This window comes from Diadema antillarum, unplaced genomic scaffold, assembly GCF_040938485.1.
Source record: "Diadema antillarum isolate AM-2024a unplaced genomic scaffold, OU_Dant_1.0 seq00001876_RagTag, whole genome shotgun sequence".
Taxonomy (NCBI): domain Eukaryota; kingdom Metazoa; phylum Echinodermata; class Echinoidea; order Diadematoida; family Diadematidae; genus Diadema; species Diadema antillarum.
Genome location: NW_027272544.1, coordinates 82,796 through 101,719, shown reverse-complemented (window position 1 = coordinate 101,719; position 18,924 = coordinate 82,796). Strand labels below are relative to the sequence as shown.

Sequence of the window (18,924 nt, the reverse complement as noted above, 5' to 3'; positions counted from 1 at the left end):
TTCCTCTCTCGTGGCGGTGGGGGCGTACTTCTTATTTGTTTGTTTGGTTGGTTAATTGATGGTTGTTGTTGTTTGTTTGTTTGATGTTTTTGGTGGGGGGGGGGGGGGGATTTCCCCAGTTATTCCCCCGTTAGCCGCTCAGCCTAATCATACTCCTATGCTAACGCTAATAGGTCTTGCATTAACTCTTCACAGAAATCATCTCTAATGTGCGTATATTTATAGCGGACACCCGGGATGTTTTGATAAAGGAAGAGATTAAAGCTATGATGGAAGTTAAACAATAGTCATAAGGAAATTCCTCGTGGTGTAGACTTACAAATCAAAGTGGCACCATCATGTCGCGGAAGGAGATAAGCATTTGATACAATGAAGTGCACTTTCCGCCATCCGGAAGTTTTCTCTTTAAAATTAATTCACGCTCGATAGCATCAGTACAGCGATCACATCTCGACGAAGCATATTATGATTCATGATATGATATGCGTTGTTACACCAGGTATAAAGTCCGCTTGGAAAAAATGATATTCGAGGGGTTTGGAAAATGGGCATTTCCTTGGAGTGAGTGGCCTTTGTCGACTCGGGGGCCTAAAGCAGATATGACTGACTTATGATATCATCATGCACAAACCTTGGACTTAACCACAACGCGTTGTTGCATTTACCTACACAGGACCACAACTGAATATCAAAGCAGTCCTATGTTAGATAAGGGCTAATGATATATCAGTGGAGTGGAAATGGGTGCTATGAACAGGCATGTGGACGTTATACATTCTTTCCGTTTTGTTTCCATATACTGATTGTGACCTAGTAAAAGATACACCATCATGAACGTCGCTTCTTCAAAACACTTCTAAACACACACACTCGTTTAGATGAAGTTATTACAATATCAATCAATGACATGAAGTAAACGGACAATTCCGTCACTTTCGTGTTTAATATTTCAACAAAAAAAAAAAAAACATCTCTCTTAACCACTGTACAGTCCTTGAATTAGCGAGAGGACGAGGGTGCTGCTTACCCCTGTAAAGGCCAATGGGAGGCACACTGTGGCGCCTATCCCCCAAAATACACCGTTGGTCTCATGTGTTTGTCTATAATTATTGTAATGAATATAGAACCCCATGTTTTGATCTTGAGAAATTTTAGTCATAACAAATAGTGGTGAAAGTTAATTTGTTTATCCTTTGTGAATATAAAGATGATTGATATTAAATTTAAAAAAAAACATACATACTGTGGATAAAGAAATAAAATGAAACAAAATGAAATAGAATGAAGTGAAAAGGAAAAAACATGATTTTAGCATATTTCATATTTATTTCTTTACATTTGAAGACCGTGAAAATTGCCAATTAATGTTATGTTAAGGATCACGGCTCATGTAGATTATAAGTTGCTCTACCCATGTGCCAAAAGACAGTGAACTATATCGGAAATCTAATCAACTGGACTTGCTTGTAATTTGGTGTAGCGACGTTTCACGTCCTTTCGAGGACGCTTCATCAGGCCGACTGATCTTTGGCGACAGTTGGTTGTTGACCCGTAACAGGGTCGGGGAATTTCGGAAAGCGCCGAGTAATCATCCGATCTGAACAGCAGTAACCGCACCTTTGACAACAAGGACGAGGTCATCTTATAGATCTTAGACACGGTTGTTCGAGATGGGAGTCAAAGAGTCTACCTACGTGAAAGGGGAGAAGCCATCCCTAAACCGAGAAGGGGGCCTGCGACACAACCTATATAGCCGGAGCCTATACAACCCGGCAGTTCGGAAGATTCCTCGGCGCTTTCCGAAATTCCTCGACCCTGTTACGGGTCACAAACCAATTGCCACCAAAGATCAGACAAAATCTGACAGCGATTCATTATATCATAAATAACTTATTTAGAGGGGCACATTGTGCAACCTCCCCCCCCCCCCCCCCCCCTTGGGCCTGGAAGGAGTCAAAATAGCTTGGGCTTTTTAGAGTTTAATTCCAAGGCGAGTTCCTTCAAATCAGGCCTCTTGTTTTTATCCTTAACGTGTGCACATGCAGTATAATTTTCCCCTTAGAGGGATGGTACAGTATTGGTGGAGATGAGATTTAGGCTTTTACCTTTTTGCGAGATACCAATAAAACATTTATGGATCTAGTACAGAGCATAACATTTTAAGAGGAATTAAAAGTTTATTTGATGAATATCGGGTTGGAATGACTGAATCATCCAAAAACAAAGTAAAACAAAGCGATCTTAATAAAGCGTGGGTCCCACACTTTATTAGAATCGCTCTTTTTTGGATATCCCAGCCATTTCAAAACCAATTTTCATCAAATAAACGTTGAATTCTGCATAGAATTAATGCTCTTTCATATTTCATGAGGTTTTTCATTATCTCACAAAAAAAAAGTTCGAAATCTGAAATTAGGTCTCAACCAAAACTATACGATCCTTTTAAGATAGACATATCTTTAGAACAAAAATGTACTGGGGTGGGGTCAATTGTTTGTCAATTGCACACTAATAAGAAAAGTGAGACAGCGATGAAATATAAGCGATAAGATGGATATGTACCTTTGCTATATAGTGAGATACTAACAACTGTTAAGCATAATTATACTGACAAATTGTAAAAGCAACAGCGTTAATGATGTTGGGTTTTTGATAGTACTTTTGATGATAATGGGTTTGTGTCATTTTATTTCCAATCTAATAGATGACGCGTTTTTCTTGTCTGGCATGACAGTAGCTGTGTTAATCATGGGGGTACTGCTAGCTGTTTCCGTAGCAGTAAATATTCTGCAATGCTACAAAGAGAGCAAAGCTGTACGTAATGGTAGACAACTGATGCTTTAACTAAATTCGTCGTTTCTGTTGAAATATTGCTCTTCCGCTAAACACTTTCTCCACTTTACGCGCATTTTACAGAAACTCAATATTTTGACCTCTTATTTCACTATCCCATACTTCAATCCTCACTCCCAAATAATAAAATACCTTTTTAAGATGTATCTGATCTAGGCAGTCTCTATAACCCAACGAACATAGCATAGTTTTCATCACGGAGGTTCGCATGTAGTTCACGGACGTTCGGAACAAACAAGATGCAGCTCTCCTGAGTTGGAAACGCATTCTACTTACAACAAACAGCAATTTCATGTCGAGAACAAACTCCTCTGCAAAATCCTGAACAGATATTACCAATTCTCAATTACATAAGCTTGTTTATCTTCTCATACTGAGGAATTAAAGAAAACAATTTTCCATCTCTCGTAAATGAACATACAAACGTACGTGTAATCTCAGTGACGTAGTCCATTCTTGAGAACGAATATATTTATCAAAATTTCTTTATCATGAAGTAAAGATTCAGGTCCTAAATTTGTTATCTAAAGTCTACAAGGCAAAATTTGCTTATAACGAACATGGTCACAGCTAAAATTATGACAAAGAATTAACATAGAAAGACACAGAAATGTGCTCCGTTATAGAAATACGTTGTTTAGCTGGGGAGGACAAACGAATACGTTGTGAAGAAATCCCTCTATGTTTGCTCCTTGTGTTACACACAGTTACCGAGGAGAATTTGTATTATTATATTAGTCAGAAATGATATTAATAGGTTCGATACTGCGAAGTTTCGTCACAACAAGACACAGTAAGTCCATATTACATGGATGATGTTTGTGACTTCGATATTATACACTATGGTTTGTTATAACAAACATGTTGTAGCGCGTCATTTCGGAGGCTCGTTATTCATACAGTTTGTCAATACGAAAATTGATAGAGTTCGTATAATTATGAAGCTTTTTTATTCGGTAAATGATAGGAATCTCCGAAGGTTAATCGAAAGGTTTATTAATCGGAACATGAAAAATCACGTTCGCTTATCCAAATGTGGGGAAACAAGTTAACAACTAAAATCCTCCAAATTTCAAAACCTCATAATAACCGTTTTCACCTTAACGAATATCAGGCCCTTTCCACTTTTAGAAGAACGGACCTAAAGATAATGATCATTAATATTTATTTTTCGAACTAACAAACTTTCGGAATAAGAAAATTTTTAATAACAAACCTCCTTAATTAACTAAAAACTTTTTTTTCATTTTCGGAATAACAAACCTTTGGATATCGGAGTAACGAATCTTAGGAAGAGCGAACGTATCAAAGTGTAACCTTAAACCTATTCTTGATCATAACTTTTTTTAAAATGTGTTTTCAAAGTAAGCACAAAAGCACAAAAAAATTGACGATCTCTCTGTCTCTTAAATGTAAAATGAAAAAAAAAATCTTGGAAAGAATTACAAATGAACATTGCTTTTCATTGATGAGTATAAAACAAAACCATGTGATGATAAGCGGAGGATTTGTTTGTTTTCATCCGACAATAATTGTAAACTGCATTATTTTTGTTCGCTTGTGACGGCATTTCGATGAATAAAAAACGTAAACAAACAAACAAAAACTTCTCCAGAGGAATTTGGTACGACGGGAGTGCACTGGCAATTCTTTTCTCTGTGTGTTGGAGCTCGATCCCTTCTCTGTTTCTCAGTCATTTTTATTCAACTGCTTACACGTCCTTTTGAAACTTTTCCATTTTCTATTCAACACATGCCCATTACAGACTTCTTCCGTCATTATCCTGCATGTGATTACGTAGCACTTTTCGGATTTATTTTGGTTTGTTTTGTTTTGTTTCTGTTTTCTGTTTGGTCGCAGCATGTCCAGGCTATTGAGGGAATGAGAGAAAATCGTCATGAAGAGAAAAATAGAATGAATTAAGGCATTTAATATCATGACAATTACAGCGAACGTCCGTTATGGAGACCAAAACTGGATGTGTTCTGTGTGAGACGGCAGCTACCATACTCAAAAGATAAACACTTGGCGCACCTGTCACTAAAAAGTGGCACTGATCCTCTTTCTCCTACTATGTAATCCATTGACTTATTCTACCAACGAACATCCGTGACCAAAACGTTTTCCTTTTGTTATTACAAGTAAATTGAGTGCTGAACATTATTCACTTTTGGGTATGAGCGGCTCGGTGATTTGGTAATATTTTCAACTAACATTAACTTTATGTGCAGTGATATATTTGTAATTATCAGCAATTTCCTTTCTCGGACAGAACGTCCGTGAGCGAAACTTTCAGAACCTGTAACAGTACAAATTGTCTCCAGATCCTCATTAGAAAGAAATTTAAATGCACAGAAATTACAGATTACGCAAAATTCCATTTTCCTACAACTTTGTTTTCAGTGATTAGCTGTTTTTGTATAATTAGAGGGAAAACAAGCGTAAAATTGTGAGTAAATTTTCAACTGTTTCTTCATCATGATCACATAACGCCTTAAAAATTCTGAAACTACTGCCCTAAACTCATTGTTTACTTTGTAAAACTTTATTTGTGACTATTGGAGCTAAAAGTTTCAAAGAATACAGGACACTTTTGGGACAAGTTATCCCTATCGAAGGGATTGCATACGTCACGGACGTTCGCTGAAATTGTCACGGACGTTCGTTCTACTGATAGGGTCATGTTCCCGGACGGATAACTAATCGGCAGAGAGTACCTAGCCTTCCTAACTCTGTCAAAAATTTGACAAGGTATTGTCAATGCAAATTATAAGAAATTTGACATCTTTACAACATATGTATTGCTCAGAGGGGGATCAGGAGGTGAATTTTCAGAGAAAATATTAATTATTTGCTTGGTTTTCGGTGAATTGCATGGTCCAAAAACTGCGGACAAGCCTCAGTCCGCTCCAAAAATAACATACAGCTCCTCGGCTAGAGAGCCAAAGGTAAAATGCACCTTCGTCATCAAAGTAAGATGGTGTCCCACTCGAAAACGTTTTAATCATCACGGACGTTCTTTTTTTTCTCGGAGGTTCGTCTAAAAATATAATTTCGGCTCCTATTTGACAAAGGATGGACAGAAACTCAAAACAAACATATTGTCGTGTGGCTAGATCTTAGTTGATTACGACTCAGAACAATATCACCAATAGCGTTTAATGGGATACGATCTTTATTAGAAAATAGCGGAAGCACGTCCGTGACGAAAACTGAGTATAATTTTGCATAAAAGAATATTACGTCCCATGTACAGCCAGCAGACGTACAATTTTTGCAGGATATGTTCATTAGGTGGAACACCAAATTTTCGTACACGTTACAGTTGGTACAACAAAGTAGAATTTGCAGCAGCGATAGAAATAAAAGCACCACGGACGTTCGCCTGTTTAGGACTTTGATATTTCAATTGTTCTCTGTGATTTTATACGTGCTCATATAGTTCTTATAATGTTGTCGTTCATACCCATGATATGTCAGATCCAGAACATGGTCAGATATTAGATGCCACGTATGCTTAAATATGCACATCATTACTTTGAAAAACAAAAATTATTGTGAAAATAGCGTTTTTACCGTATTTTTACGCTTTAAGTCCTTGTCAAATGAAAAATATCAGGCAAAAGTCAACCAAACCATATATTTCCTGAAAGGAAATTTACCAATCTTTGAGATGACATGAAAAAATCTGGTTTCTTAGATCATCCTGGCGTGTTCTAAGGGAAAGAATGTCATAAGGTGCGAAAATGGGCAATTGTACATCGTTCAAAATTCTCACCCATATATATATTTGTATATATAATGTTATATTATATATATATATATATATAATATGATAGTTATGAGTGTATGTGTTCGTGTGAATTGTACAGGCACAAAGTGCAAGAGTATATCATTGTTAGCATAAACAAATAGCGTATACATAGCACTTTAACCTGCCGGTTATATGTGGATTCTCATCACTAATTAGCTGGTAGGCATACAACATTCGATCCAACCACTGGAGGGGAAACGTCAATACCGATGTCTTCAGAATTACCAACAGGTAGGATTGTGGCTGCTAATATGGGTTTCCATATGTCATTGTACTTATAATGGATATGAAGTAAGACCCTTTTCAAACTCATTTTGATTAATGATGAAAAGATTCTCATAATGATGCCGAAGTAAAATACAAGGTCATGATATGTTTAAAATAACATCTTAGAAGCAAGTTAGCGATGACAATTCTGGAGGCTTATATAACGCTCTTTATCAACGCTCTTTATCAGACTGGAAAGGTAGAAAAGAATTCGAAGTTATTATTCGTGTCGCTGATTATGTAAATGACAAGTCATTGCAAGTAGTGGCCAACTCAAAATTGCGGCCATCGTGTTGCTATTAGTGTAGTTACACGTTTATTCGTATATTTCGGAAGTTAAGAGCTACAGTGTCAGTAATAATCATTTTCTCTGCATTCTGAGTATGAGCACAAAAATATGTTTTATAGATTCAAAGTATTGTTTGTCTTCGATTTTCTTTTAAAGTTCAGACCATGCAGATCAAACGAAATTACAATATTGTAGCATGCGGAGAAAATGTTAAGATAATTTGTTAAATTGGTCATCACCAACGCGTAATTCACTTTTTCTTTTATTTCAATTAGACGAAGAAGTTGCGTTTGTTCAGTTGCTGTAAAGAGGTTATTCTCTAAAGACAAAATGTAATGAAAGATTGAAAACAGTGAAAAAATACATGATACGGCACCATTATATAGTTCCGATGTTTATTCATTTATTTATTCATTCATTTATTTACACTCAAGTCGTTCACAGATATACCGTTGAAATAAGCGTACATAGTAAATTTGTGGAGACTGCAGCGAAGATTTGTGAGCAGCATAAACACGACAGGTACCAGACCGTGAACGCACTGATTGTTCCTTTTGTTTACTCTCGCTCTCTCCTTCACTTTCTCTTTCTCCCTCTCTCTCCCTCCCTCCCTCTCCTTCCCTCTGTCTTTCAAGGGAAACTTACTTCATTTATGGGGGATTTTCCCTGTTATTTCCCGAATAAACTACAGTTGTTTATAGTGTGTCCCAACTATGTCAGTCCCAAGAGGCAGACAATAATTACCATAAAACGTAAATGAACAATTCATGTTGTATCACAGTGTTGATAATGATATTAAGATAATGTTCATTAGAATTGTTGCTGTTTTTAACAGCTTGTACTTTACAGACGCTTGTGATGAATGACTCGTTCTTTGCATTCATTAAACAAGCTCCCTGTAGAAACCATAATCTAAGGTAAACTTATTACAGATGACTTAAATTTGACCGATCTGACATCCAAGGCAGTTATCTTTTTCAGATCATTTTTGTAATAACATAACTAGAAACGTATTGCAATAATGATATGCACAGACCCTTCTAATAAAATCATTCGAACATAATCGGGAATAGGCTATATGTTGTTATTTTAAAGATCGGAAGAAGAGAAAGAGAGAGAAATGGGGCCCTATACAAATAATTTGCCCCAAATAGGCTATAAATCAATTGTAGTTCTTTCCAAATCTCACTTTCACATTAAAAAAATGATATCAAACCTGTGCAATTGTAGGCCTATTGTGGGTACGTTAATAAAGTACACCCTCAATGGTTTTTTTTTTTTTTTTCACAGGAAGAGATTATAGCAAAGATTCAGTCCAAACATTTACCACAAGGAAATCCCTCGTGGTGTATTAATTACAAACCAAAGTGACACTATTATGTCGAGTGAAGAGCTAAGCAATTGCCACAATGTTTGCACAATTCTTCCATCAGGAAGTTCTCTCTCAAAATATCTTATCAGGTTCGATAGCTTGTGCAATCATGGTTAACTTCTCGACGAAGCATAGATTCAGATCACATTGTGTGCCAATACCAAGTGTAAAGTCCGTTGGGGAAATGATTCCGGAGAGGTTTGTAAGCATGTGCAAAGTCGAAGATGATAGAGTTTTCAGCTATAGAAGAAAAAAAAAACCAAACAAACAAACGTTCAGTTTCGGAATATTGGTAACTCAACTGAATGTCGTTGCTGTGCGTTGCTTATACTGTCGACTTGTCTTCCAAAGGAAACAAGATGCATGACTGACTTTTGATGTGATCATGCACAGGCCTTGGACTTTAACCACACTGCGTAGTGGTATTTACCTACAAAACCACAAAATGTAAAGTTAATATGAAAGCATTTGATCCTATGCGAGATAAATGCCAGTACAGTGGGCCTATACACAGGAATGACTGTATAGCGCCAGTTTTTGCCCTGTTGTTTTAACAGATTAGATAAAGAGGCGCTACGCAGACATCGCTGTGTTTTCCGTGGCGTTGCCATCTGGTTCAATGACCGTGACCACGTAAAGATCACCATTATGGATTACCATTCATTCTGCAGATTTGTTTGTTTGTAAATCATTTGTTTTGTTTTATTCCTGCTTTTTTTAAGGCACACACGATAAGAGAATACATACATTTTAAAAATAACATTATACGACGCATCATGGCTTAGCATACTGCCGTACGAATTAATTCAAACACATGCATACATTATGAGCATAACAGTATTCGATGTGTACGATGAAATACCACAGGTGCACGTCACGAGACCGACACTCGCAAGTCATACAGCCTACGAGTTATACAGCCCACAAGTCACACAGCCCATGATTCGACACTTTATAGCAAACAAGGTCCACGAGACCGACACATTAAATCCCGTGTCGTTGATCTTTCGAACTCGTGGGCTGTTATTACCTACGGTCTCATGGGCTTTATTTGCCTAGAAGTGTCGAACTCGTGGGCTGTAGGATTCGTGGGCCGTATCTCATGAGCGTCGGTCTTGTAGGATGACCCCTGATACCACAAAGATTTCAGAAGGAAATTAAGAAAACAAAAATGTAAATTAACTAGGTAATACTTGACTTCATTCAGAATATGTTATGCCGTTATAATAATCAAATTTAGAGAAAGAGAAATAGAAGGTGTTTAAATGAATTGATTTGGGAATTCTGTTTTTCTAGATATTGCTATAAAAGAAACGCAGCTGCTTGGCATGGATCGAGGCCTCGGGGTAAAATTTGAAATTAAATTTGACTTACGTAACTACATAATCAACGTGTCTACATAGAATCAATAATCAGCTCCAAAATATTGTAATAATTTGTGAAGTTCACAGAAAGGGGGAAAACTAAAACTGATGTTCGTGTTATATGTTTTTAAAATCATCTTTTTAAATATAACATATTTACTGTCATACTGCGCTGAGGTTAGTGCTGTGAAGTACAATTTGTTAATTTGACATTTGGGCATGTATCGAAAGTGAGTTTTTGTGTATTTATAAGTCGTGTGATTGTCTGTAACATCTCTTCTTGCAATATTAGTTCTCATGTGATCATGAGTATAATTTGAAATAGACTCATGCAACAGGTAACTAGACTCCTAATATGCCTGTATAAATGATCTATTACTAAGCTAACTAAAAAAAAATCGTGTGGTATCAAAGGCTATCATAATATCGACCAAAAGAAAATCATAAGTGCCTCAAAAGAATATAGTTAAATTGTGGCCTTTTTAAATTGCTCAGTGAGATTGTTCCTAACATCTGGTCCTTGGTGTTTAATTGACTTCTGAGCAAACATGAGTTTTGGATAGTCGAGTTGGGTAAGCGTGGACACTGGAATTCACATGCGGTGTACAGGTTGTGGAATGAGGATAAGAGGATGTTCGAGTTGTATTTGTTCATGAATATCGCGGATTGTAAAATTGTTTATGTACCTTAATTCCTAGTGCAAAACTAAAAAAAAAAATAGCAATCATTTTCCTTCAAACGTAAAGAAATTGCTACAATTTTGCTTTTCTTGTTGTTGTTTTTTTTTAGAAAGGAAATGTGCATTCAAAGCTTCAGGGTTTATGACGGTGGTAACTCATTATCATCACTTATTTCTGTTGTCGTTTTTATATCATTATGTTTGTAATCTAGATGGAAAATTGTCTGGTATGGTAGCTGCATTGTCAATCATGGGTGTACTGCTTGCTGTTTCCGTAGCAGTAAATGTTCTTCAATTCTATAAACAGAACAGAGCCTCAAGTCAAGGTTGGTATGAATGGCTCGTTATATAGATTTATCACATATTGTTATTATCATTAGTACTAATTATTGTTAGTATTGTTATCATTATTGTGATAACACCCTCATTATTATTCTCTATGATCTCCGTTTATACATTATACATGCATATCTATGTATAGATATACATACGTATATATATATATATATATATATATATGATATATATATATATATATATATATATATACATACATATGCATAATTCATTTTGTTTATTTATATTTCATTTTAAAGAGGCAATTATTGATAAGTGTGGGTAGGGGCAGTTCTGGGTCTAGCCTGTCTCATATTTTCAAACGCACTGTTTAAATTGCACACACGAGGTCACTTTGTAAAACAAATTAAACAAGGAAAGAAGTTGCATAATGGCAAAATGATGTAATACTCTACAATATGTATCACTTGTGTGTATGTAGACGTACGTATATGCATACTCCGTTCTTTCTCCCTGTACTTAAGTATTCGGAATTAAATAGAAAATGATTAGATATTACAACAACCTATAGATATTGGCATGGGAGAACATTTCAAAAGTCGAACAAATTTTAATCAGAGTATAATATGGTCTACCTGAACATTCCGTAATTACCTAATGACACCAAAAATTGCAGGAGTAAAAATTATTTGATTACAGTAACGCAATATTTTTACAATAAGTACTACAAAGATGCAATAAAGCACCTAATTGTGTTCTCTTCTTTCTCTTTTAGTCAAAAGTATATCTGCAAAACATGCAAGGTAAGAAAAGTTGACATTACCCTATTTTTCCCAGTATTTCGCTTTGTGAGAAGAAGAGCAAAAGCTTCCAGTTACTGCTGAAGGAGGGAGGGGTGAGGACTTTTGACGATGAAGACCCCCCCCACACACACACACACACTCACACACTCACACGTATTTGGTTCTTCAAAATAAGGGGCTCATGTTGCACACTGACTCCCTCCAACTAGCTCACACGCACCCCCACAAACACAAAACAAACGAGGAAACAAACTACTACGTTGTCTTTTTCGCCTTTTACATAATGAACACTTTTGTTCAGTCTTGACTTTAAATAATGATTCCAAAATCGTGTCGTTATTCATACGTTTCCACTTTCATTTTTGTTGTTGTTGTTGCTTTTGTTGTCCTTTCGTTCGGATGGTGTATGTTCGAAATAAACACCTCATTAATGTTGCCAATGTTTCTACCATAGGACAGGCGTACCTGAAGGCAATGAGAACAGCGCTTATGAGATGATCGCAAGCGGTGGCAAAGGTTGTATTTCACCTTTCTATACACGATATCGTTGTTGATTTGATGGCACAAAACTAAGAGCCTTAAGCCCGCCGCACACTGCACGACTCACAACCATACGACCTTGGGACCATAAGACCTGCCAACGCACACTGTACGATCAGACCTTACGACTGTTTTGTCTTCAGTACATTTTACAAATGAATATTAAAGCGCACGCAGTGCGCACTGCGTGCGCTTGCATTTTACTGTATCCTTATTGGCTGAAAGCCCACGACCGGTCGTAGAAATTCAACATGTCAAATCTCTACGACTGGCGCTAAGACCCAGTCGTACGACTGGAAACTGGCAAGACTGTGACGTCACCCTTCCAGTCTTAAGGTCGTACGACTGGTCGGATCATATAGTGTGCGGCGGGCTTTACAGCCATCACTTTAGCAAATAATATTCGTGAATATTTTCATTTGTTTTGTGTATGATCACAAAGTTAAGATTATACAATTTAAGACAAAATGCGTCGATGTTTATTCCCTTCGCTTGGTCTAATTGTTCTTGGGATTTATAAAAGAATCATACAGCGTATACATGTGAGTGTGAGCGTGTGTGTTTGTGCGTCTGTGTGTAGGTATAGCTGTTTCCAGCTGTTATTACCATCATTATTCTAAACACAGATGAGAAGTGCCAGGACAGCTGCTCAACAAGAAACAGGATAGGTTTTTACTGTATTTGATGACGTCATAAGGGGGTGTGATTAATATTTGTAGCATAGTATGCATCGTTTGGACATTCATCACCATCCAATAACTTGTAATTATGCGTTGTTATAGTGTAACGCTTTACTAGAGGTCTTTCTTTCTTTCTTTTTTCTTCTTTTTTTTGGTGGGGGGGGGGGGAGATGTCCCAAACGCAAAACAAACAAAAAATCTTTATTTCCGATTTTCTTTTTTCCTTAATTTGACAGGTAATACTGTATATCAACCACTTACACCAATCAACGCTGCTATTGAAGCCGAATTCTTGGCGTTTTTTTCTCGACTTGGTTCAATCGGCCTGGGGAAGTTTGGAGACGTGTGGAAGGGTGAACTCCGCACAAAACAGGGAGTGGCTTCGGTAGCCCTGAGGCAGATCACAGGTTATCACTATAACTGTTTTCATAAACTTACCAGATATTTTACTCTTTTTAATTTTGGAATTGTTGATTCATGTACATTGTATCTAACAAAAAGGCCAATTGTCCAAATCATTGATTAAAATTTGACGCTATACCTGTAAGAGATACAGCATCAGTTCATGATGATTAGATCAGGTGTCACCTTAAGCATTTGCAATATTAAAAAATGTCATTACACTTAAGGAACAGAAATATTAAAAAAAAATGTGTTTGAAATGCCTGAAACCTTTAGAATAAGCAGAATACAATGGGAAATACACATTCTGTAGTACTACATATCAAATGCATTATAAAGTAACCACTGACTAAGTATATAGAAAATTATATAGTTCATGGTATAGACATATATTACAGATAATACAAATATTAGGAAGACTTTTGTGACAATGATTTGTGTGTTACATGACCATAATAAGTGCGTTTACAACGGTTTTTGAAGAAATAATGTTGGAATTTGTAACGGCAAAAATATCATATTTCCTTCATTGACTTACAAAGTCAATTTCTTTAGGTGAAGCATATCGTAGGGTAACGGAAATATATGATTTTAGATATGAATAATAATTTTTTCGTTCCTTAGTTATGCAGCCTTTCTAAACATCAAAATATTTCACCTTACATTTCTGCTGTACAGAAAGTGTTCCAGACCTTCTGCAGATGGTGAAATATTTGCAAAAACTCCCAAACCATCAAAATATTGTGAGGTGTCTTGGGTACTGTGGAGAATATCGTAAGTATTATCAGTTTACTCCGACAAAAACATTAAAAATAGTGTGATCCAAGCGTAGTTTCTTCAAAAATGACAAAGGAAACATTTTAAACATATGTTATTTTTTGTCTCTAAGTAAAGTGAAACAAGTTATTGAATGACTTTTATATGCTTTAGATTATTATGTTGATAATATTCAAGAAAAAAAAAGAAGAACCAAAATTGTTCATTCAGCTGAAGTATCTAGTATATTCAAAACCTTTGTATTGACTTCTGTGAAAACAAATACTGTAATGTCATACAGGCGCCGTCGTACACGAATTTCTTTCCGGTGGGACACTACTGACTTATCTACAGTTTAATAACCAGTCCTCAAAATCCCCATACGGGAACATCAAGCCAACAAGACCCCGCTTTGATGAGTCTAAGTTACTGAAGTTCGCCTGGCAGGTAGCAAGAGGGATGGAATTTCTTGCGTCCAACAAGGTAATTACACAAGAAACACCAATTTTGATCTACTTTATATAGGTGCAAGTAATGTAGAACTAAAAATTGTTTACGAAATGAATAAACAGATGGAGGACATGTGCCATTGATTTAGATTTGAAATCTAAGAGCTTTGACATTTAAGATTACGAGGAAGTAGCTTCTTATGACTAGTTTTATATGTTATAGCTCTCATATTTGCATACAACTGTTCCTTTTCTAAAAAATTAACTGTTCCTTACTAATGTCACGAAATGCCTAGTAAAAAAAAATACTTTACTGGATCAGATTTATTCATTTATTTATTTATCTATTTTTTTTTTTTTGCTCACCAACTTGTCCGTCAACTGGCGAAAAGCCAACTTTATTTTATCGGTTCTTTTAAATGTGAATACACACCGGACGTAGTGCACTGTAGATTAACTTTCTATTTCCCTATTCGATTCGATTTAATTCATGTCAATTCAAATTTCATTTCATTTTTCGAAAAAAAAAACATAATGTAAGTGGGTTCGTATGTGTCCTAACATGAACATTTATAGCGGGGTTTGTGTAGAATAAAGTCACTTGTCAGGGTGGCTCATTCTCACCCCGAATACATAACTTCTTCCACATGGATACAACTCCCAAAAACTTTAAACCAATTAAATATGTGGGCGTTAAAGCAGTGATAAAGACGATGCGATACACATTGGATTACTTTGATCACCTTCTTGGTGTTGAGATTCATTCAAAGTCGAGCATGGAAGCAACCAGCTTGCTCTCCTTGTACCATGATAAATGAAATAAATAATTATAAAAATGAAAGTCAGAGGTAGGAATGTTACTCTCTAAAAAAAAAATCCAGTGAAATTTTTTACTCTTGAAGGAGTGAATACCAAAAAGAGTGGATTTACAGTGAAATTGGAATGAATTTTGAGGGAAAATGTTCATTTTCACTTGTTTGAGAGTGACGTCAGGGATCACTCGAAAATCTTCGAGTAATCCCTGAGGCCACTCCAAAATGAGTGAAAATAAACATTTTCACTCGAAATGCACTCCAATTTCGCTCTTAAATTCACTCTTTTTGTATTCACTCCTTCAAGAGTGAATATTTTTCCTCGATTTCTTTTGGAGAGTATAATTTATGATTCCACTTTTATATCCAATAAGAGGGGATTGGGCCTCTATACTATACAATATTCGCCCGAAGTGCTCACAGATACAGTCCTCGCGGTTGAATGAGGTCACAACGTGCTAACTGCTAACTGGTGGCAAATCTCGTTGGAGCGCTCAGTTCATGAAGTGAAGACAGTGTCTGCAAACGATGACCAGGGGGGCATTTCATGAAGGAATTTGTCGGATAAAATATCTGACAAGTCAATAATCCGACAAGTTTTGAGAAATTCTTTAGTCTGTTTGGCTGATTTCTCTGAACTTGTCGGATATAATTGACTTGTCAGATATTTTATACGACAAGTTCCTTCATGAAATGGTCCCCATTTCTGCGGTGAGTTGACTCACAGTTGGGGGGGGGGGTCCTTGTCCAAATGAAGGTTACTTCGGGTTTTCTGCAAGTTCTGAAAGCTGCATTTCTGGTCCACAAAGCACTAAGTAGTCATTTGACTCCTCCTTAGATCGACCAACATAATTATAACAGATCGTTTCGAATTTACAGCAAAGCGTCCATAAGATATCATTCAGAACATCTAATCGACCTTTAACTGATGTACAGTGGACATGACTTACCGTATACCCCGTTTAGAGTCCCTCTGTCTAGGAGGACCTCTGATGGACATGCTAGATGAAAACTAGCAATTTTTTGTGAATACAAACTCAGTGGGTGGTAGGAGAGACCCCCGTGTAGGTATCGTCAAGCAAAGTGGATAAAGGAAAGTACTTCAGATGCCTGACAAAAATCATTAATATAAACAATAAATAAAAGTCGTGTGGCCCTAGTAAGCTTCATCTTATTACTGAATAATTGTCTTTGATTGTAACTCATTGTCTTTTATTTCCTAAGTAACTCTTGAACAACTGCAAGGCCTTCCCACGTATAACGTAATGTGATATTTTGTGGAGTAAAATATCGTGATCAGTTTTGTCGAAGGCCTTGGAGAAGTCCAAGAAAATACTAATTAAATTTCAATTTTCAATTCAATTTCAATTTCGATTTATTTTCATATTTCTCGATGAAAAAATACATCAAATATAACAAAATTAAATGATGTACATGATATCAAGCTGGAGACATACATAAAATATTGCAAATATTATAAAACATATAATGGTCGATCTATGAAGTTTGGAATCTGTGAATGAATGCTAAAGAATATGAAGGAACCTACTTAAAAGCGAGCTTGTTGAGCGTAGGTCCCAGTTAAAATCGAGTTAAAGATTAAGATGGGGAGCACGGGTACAACAATGACCGAAACATAGAGAAAAAAAGTGCAATTATACAGTTTTATAGCAAATTCTTCTCTAATGCAGATTTGGGGTCGGATAAGCCACATGCTGTAAATGAGAATGATTGCCAATTGCGTGAGCAACTCTATCAGCGAAATATAGAAGGGCATGAGTAGTCCTACGTTTCTCTCAAAAACCAATTTGAGAATTAGTAAAAAATGAGTGCAACCTTAAAGCGGGGTTCCCACTATCGTACGATCTAGTGCGAACGCCACGATTGGACATTCGTAACTGATCGTGGAAGTTTCGATGAACTTGTCTGAATTTTCACGTTTTGATACGAGGTTATGCGAGGCAATACGTCTTGGTTCGCTTGGATGCGATATGGTCACGATTGGTCTATTGCAAGTAATACGATCTGTCTCCCGTTTTAAGCGGGGTTCCCACTATCGTGCGATCCATTGCGAACGCCACGATTGGACATTCGTAACTGATCGTGGAAAATTTGTTCAACTCGTCTGAAACTTCACGTTTGGATACGAGGTTATGCGAGTCAATACGTGTTGGTTCGCTGGGATGCGATATGGTCACGATTGGTCTATTTCAAGCAATACGATCTGTCACGATGTGGTCTCCGATTTAAATATGACCCGATAGGATTGTCCCGATTGAGTCTACGATTGGTTTCGATCTAACACGATCATTACGATCGAGATCCCCGATCTGGTGCGTGCAGCTGTGTTCTGATACGTTCCAGTACGAATACCGCGAAGCAATGCGGGCTGTTGAGATAAGATACGATATCTTTCACGATCGGGATCAAAAGCGACTCGATTTAAGGCGCGATTGGACCCGAATGGGAATATTATAGTCCGACTGACAATGTCTTTCATTATTTCTCTAACTTCTTAAGAGTGATTAGGCCTATTTATCCACAACCATTGATGATGGCAAGGGTTGACTGAGGATGACGACAACGTGACCTTTGCAATATTGCGAATGACAATTACGTTATCATCAGAGAGAAAGCAGCGCCTATATAGGCCAGCCACAACGTCAGAAATTCCCTTTTCTAATTCAACCTAAAGATTATTGAATCGACATGCTCGGCCTCAGCACCCCCTCCCCTTAAAAAAACAAAAACAAAAAACAACTGCATACGCAAGATCAAATCATTGCCCCCCCCCCCCCCACAAAAAAGAAAAAAGATAAAGACAAATGTTTTGCCTTCCTTTGAAACACATGAAGAAAATATGAAATGGAAGCTTAAAGAGAGGATTGAATCTTTTTGAATGCTGACATTATTATGTGTTATAGGCTCAGTATAAGAAAGTTGACCGAACTTAGTATTGTTTATGTGTTTGATTTCATATTCGCATAGTACGTATATATGCCTTTCTATTTCAAAATGTCGTTATCTCATGGGGTATTGAAAGTTTGGTGGGTTTAGCTTGATAAATAATTTTTTTCAACAACGTTTAACAAAACCGATATACACACAACAGAAAAGTAACTCCCCTAATATCACTTTTTAACACAAAATAAGTTTGAAGCAAAATTATTTCGCAGGGGTATTGTTACACGTCTTATCAACTAACCTCTATGTGAAAAATGACAATAGTGACAATGGTCACTTTTCAAAAGTCACAAAAGTTTTCGTGGGGTGTGAGAAACATTCTGCTTTCAATAGTGTTATTTTAGGATTCATTGTGCCAGCCCTCCCCTATTCAATCTCAAAAGTACAGTTTTGCAGTTTTTGCTCCATCTTTAAAGTGTACATGCTCACTCAATGAAGACACAACTACTCTTTCTTATGCTCACTTGACATGGGCTGCTAGATCTTGGCTGCATCATCTGACAACAATCCTTAACTAAATGGATTTTGCAGTTTAATAAGAGTAGACACAGCTATTTTCCTCTAAAAACCAAACCACAAAAAA

General features: G+C 36.6%; 1 protein-coding gene across 1 annotated transcript in view; it reads left to right on the top strand.

Moving 5' to 3' along the window:
• The window catches only part of LOC139712925 (uncharacterized), a gene marked incomplete at its 3' end in the record, with an annotated part of 92,296 nt that overhangs the window by 22,779 nt on the left and 50,593 nt on the right, over positions 1–18,924 (top strand). The window contains exons 6-11 of the mRNA XM_071624705.1: positions 10,851–10,964; positions 11,711–11,738; positions 12,193–12,254; positions 13,195–13,365; positions 14,039–14,134; positions 14,418–14,599. Of these exons, the coding sequence (XP_071480806.1) occupies positions 10,851–10,964; positions 11,711–11,738; positions 12,193–12,254; positions 13,195–13,365; positions 14,039–14,134; positions 14,418–14,599 (653 nt within the window). The remainder of the gene's footprint in view (positions 1–10,850; positions 10,965–11,710; positions 11,739–12,192; positions 12,255–13,194; positions 13,366–14,038; positions 14,135–14,417; positions 14,600–18,924) is intronic.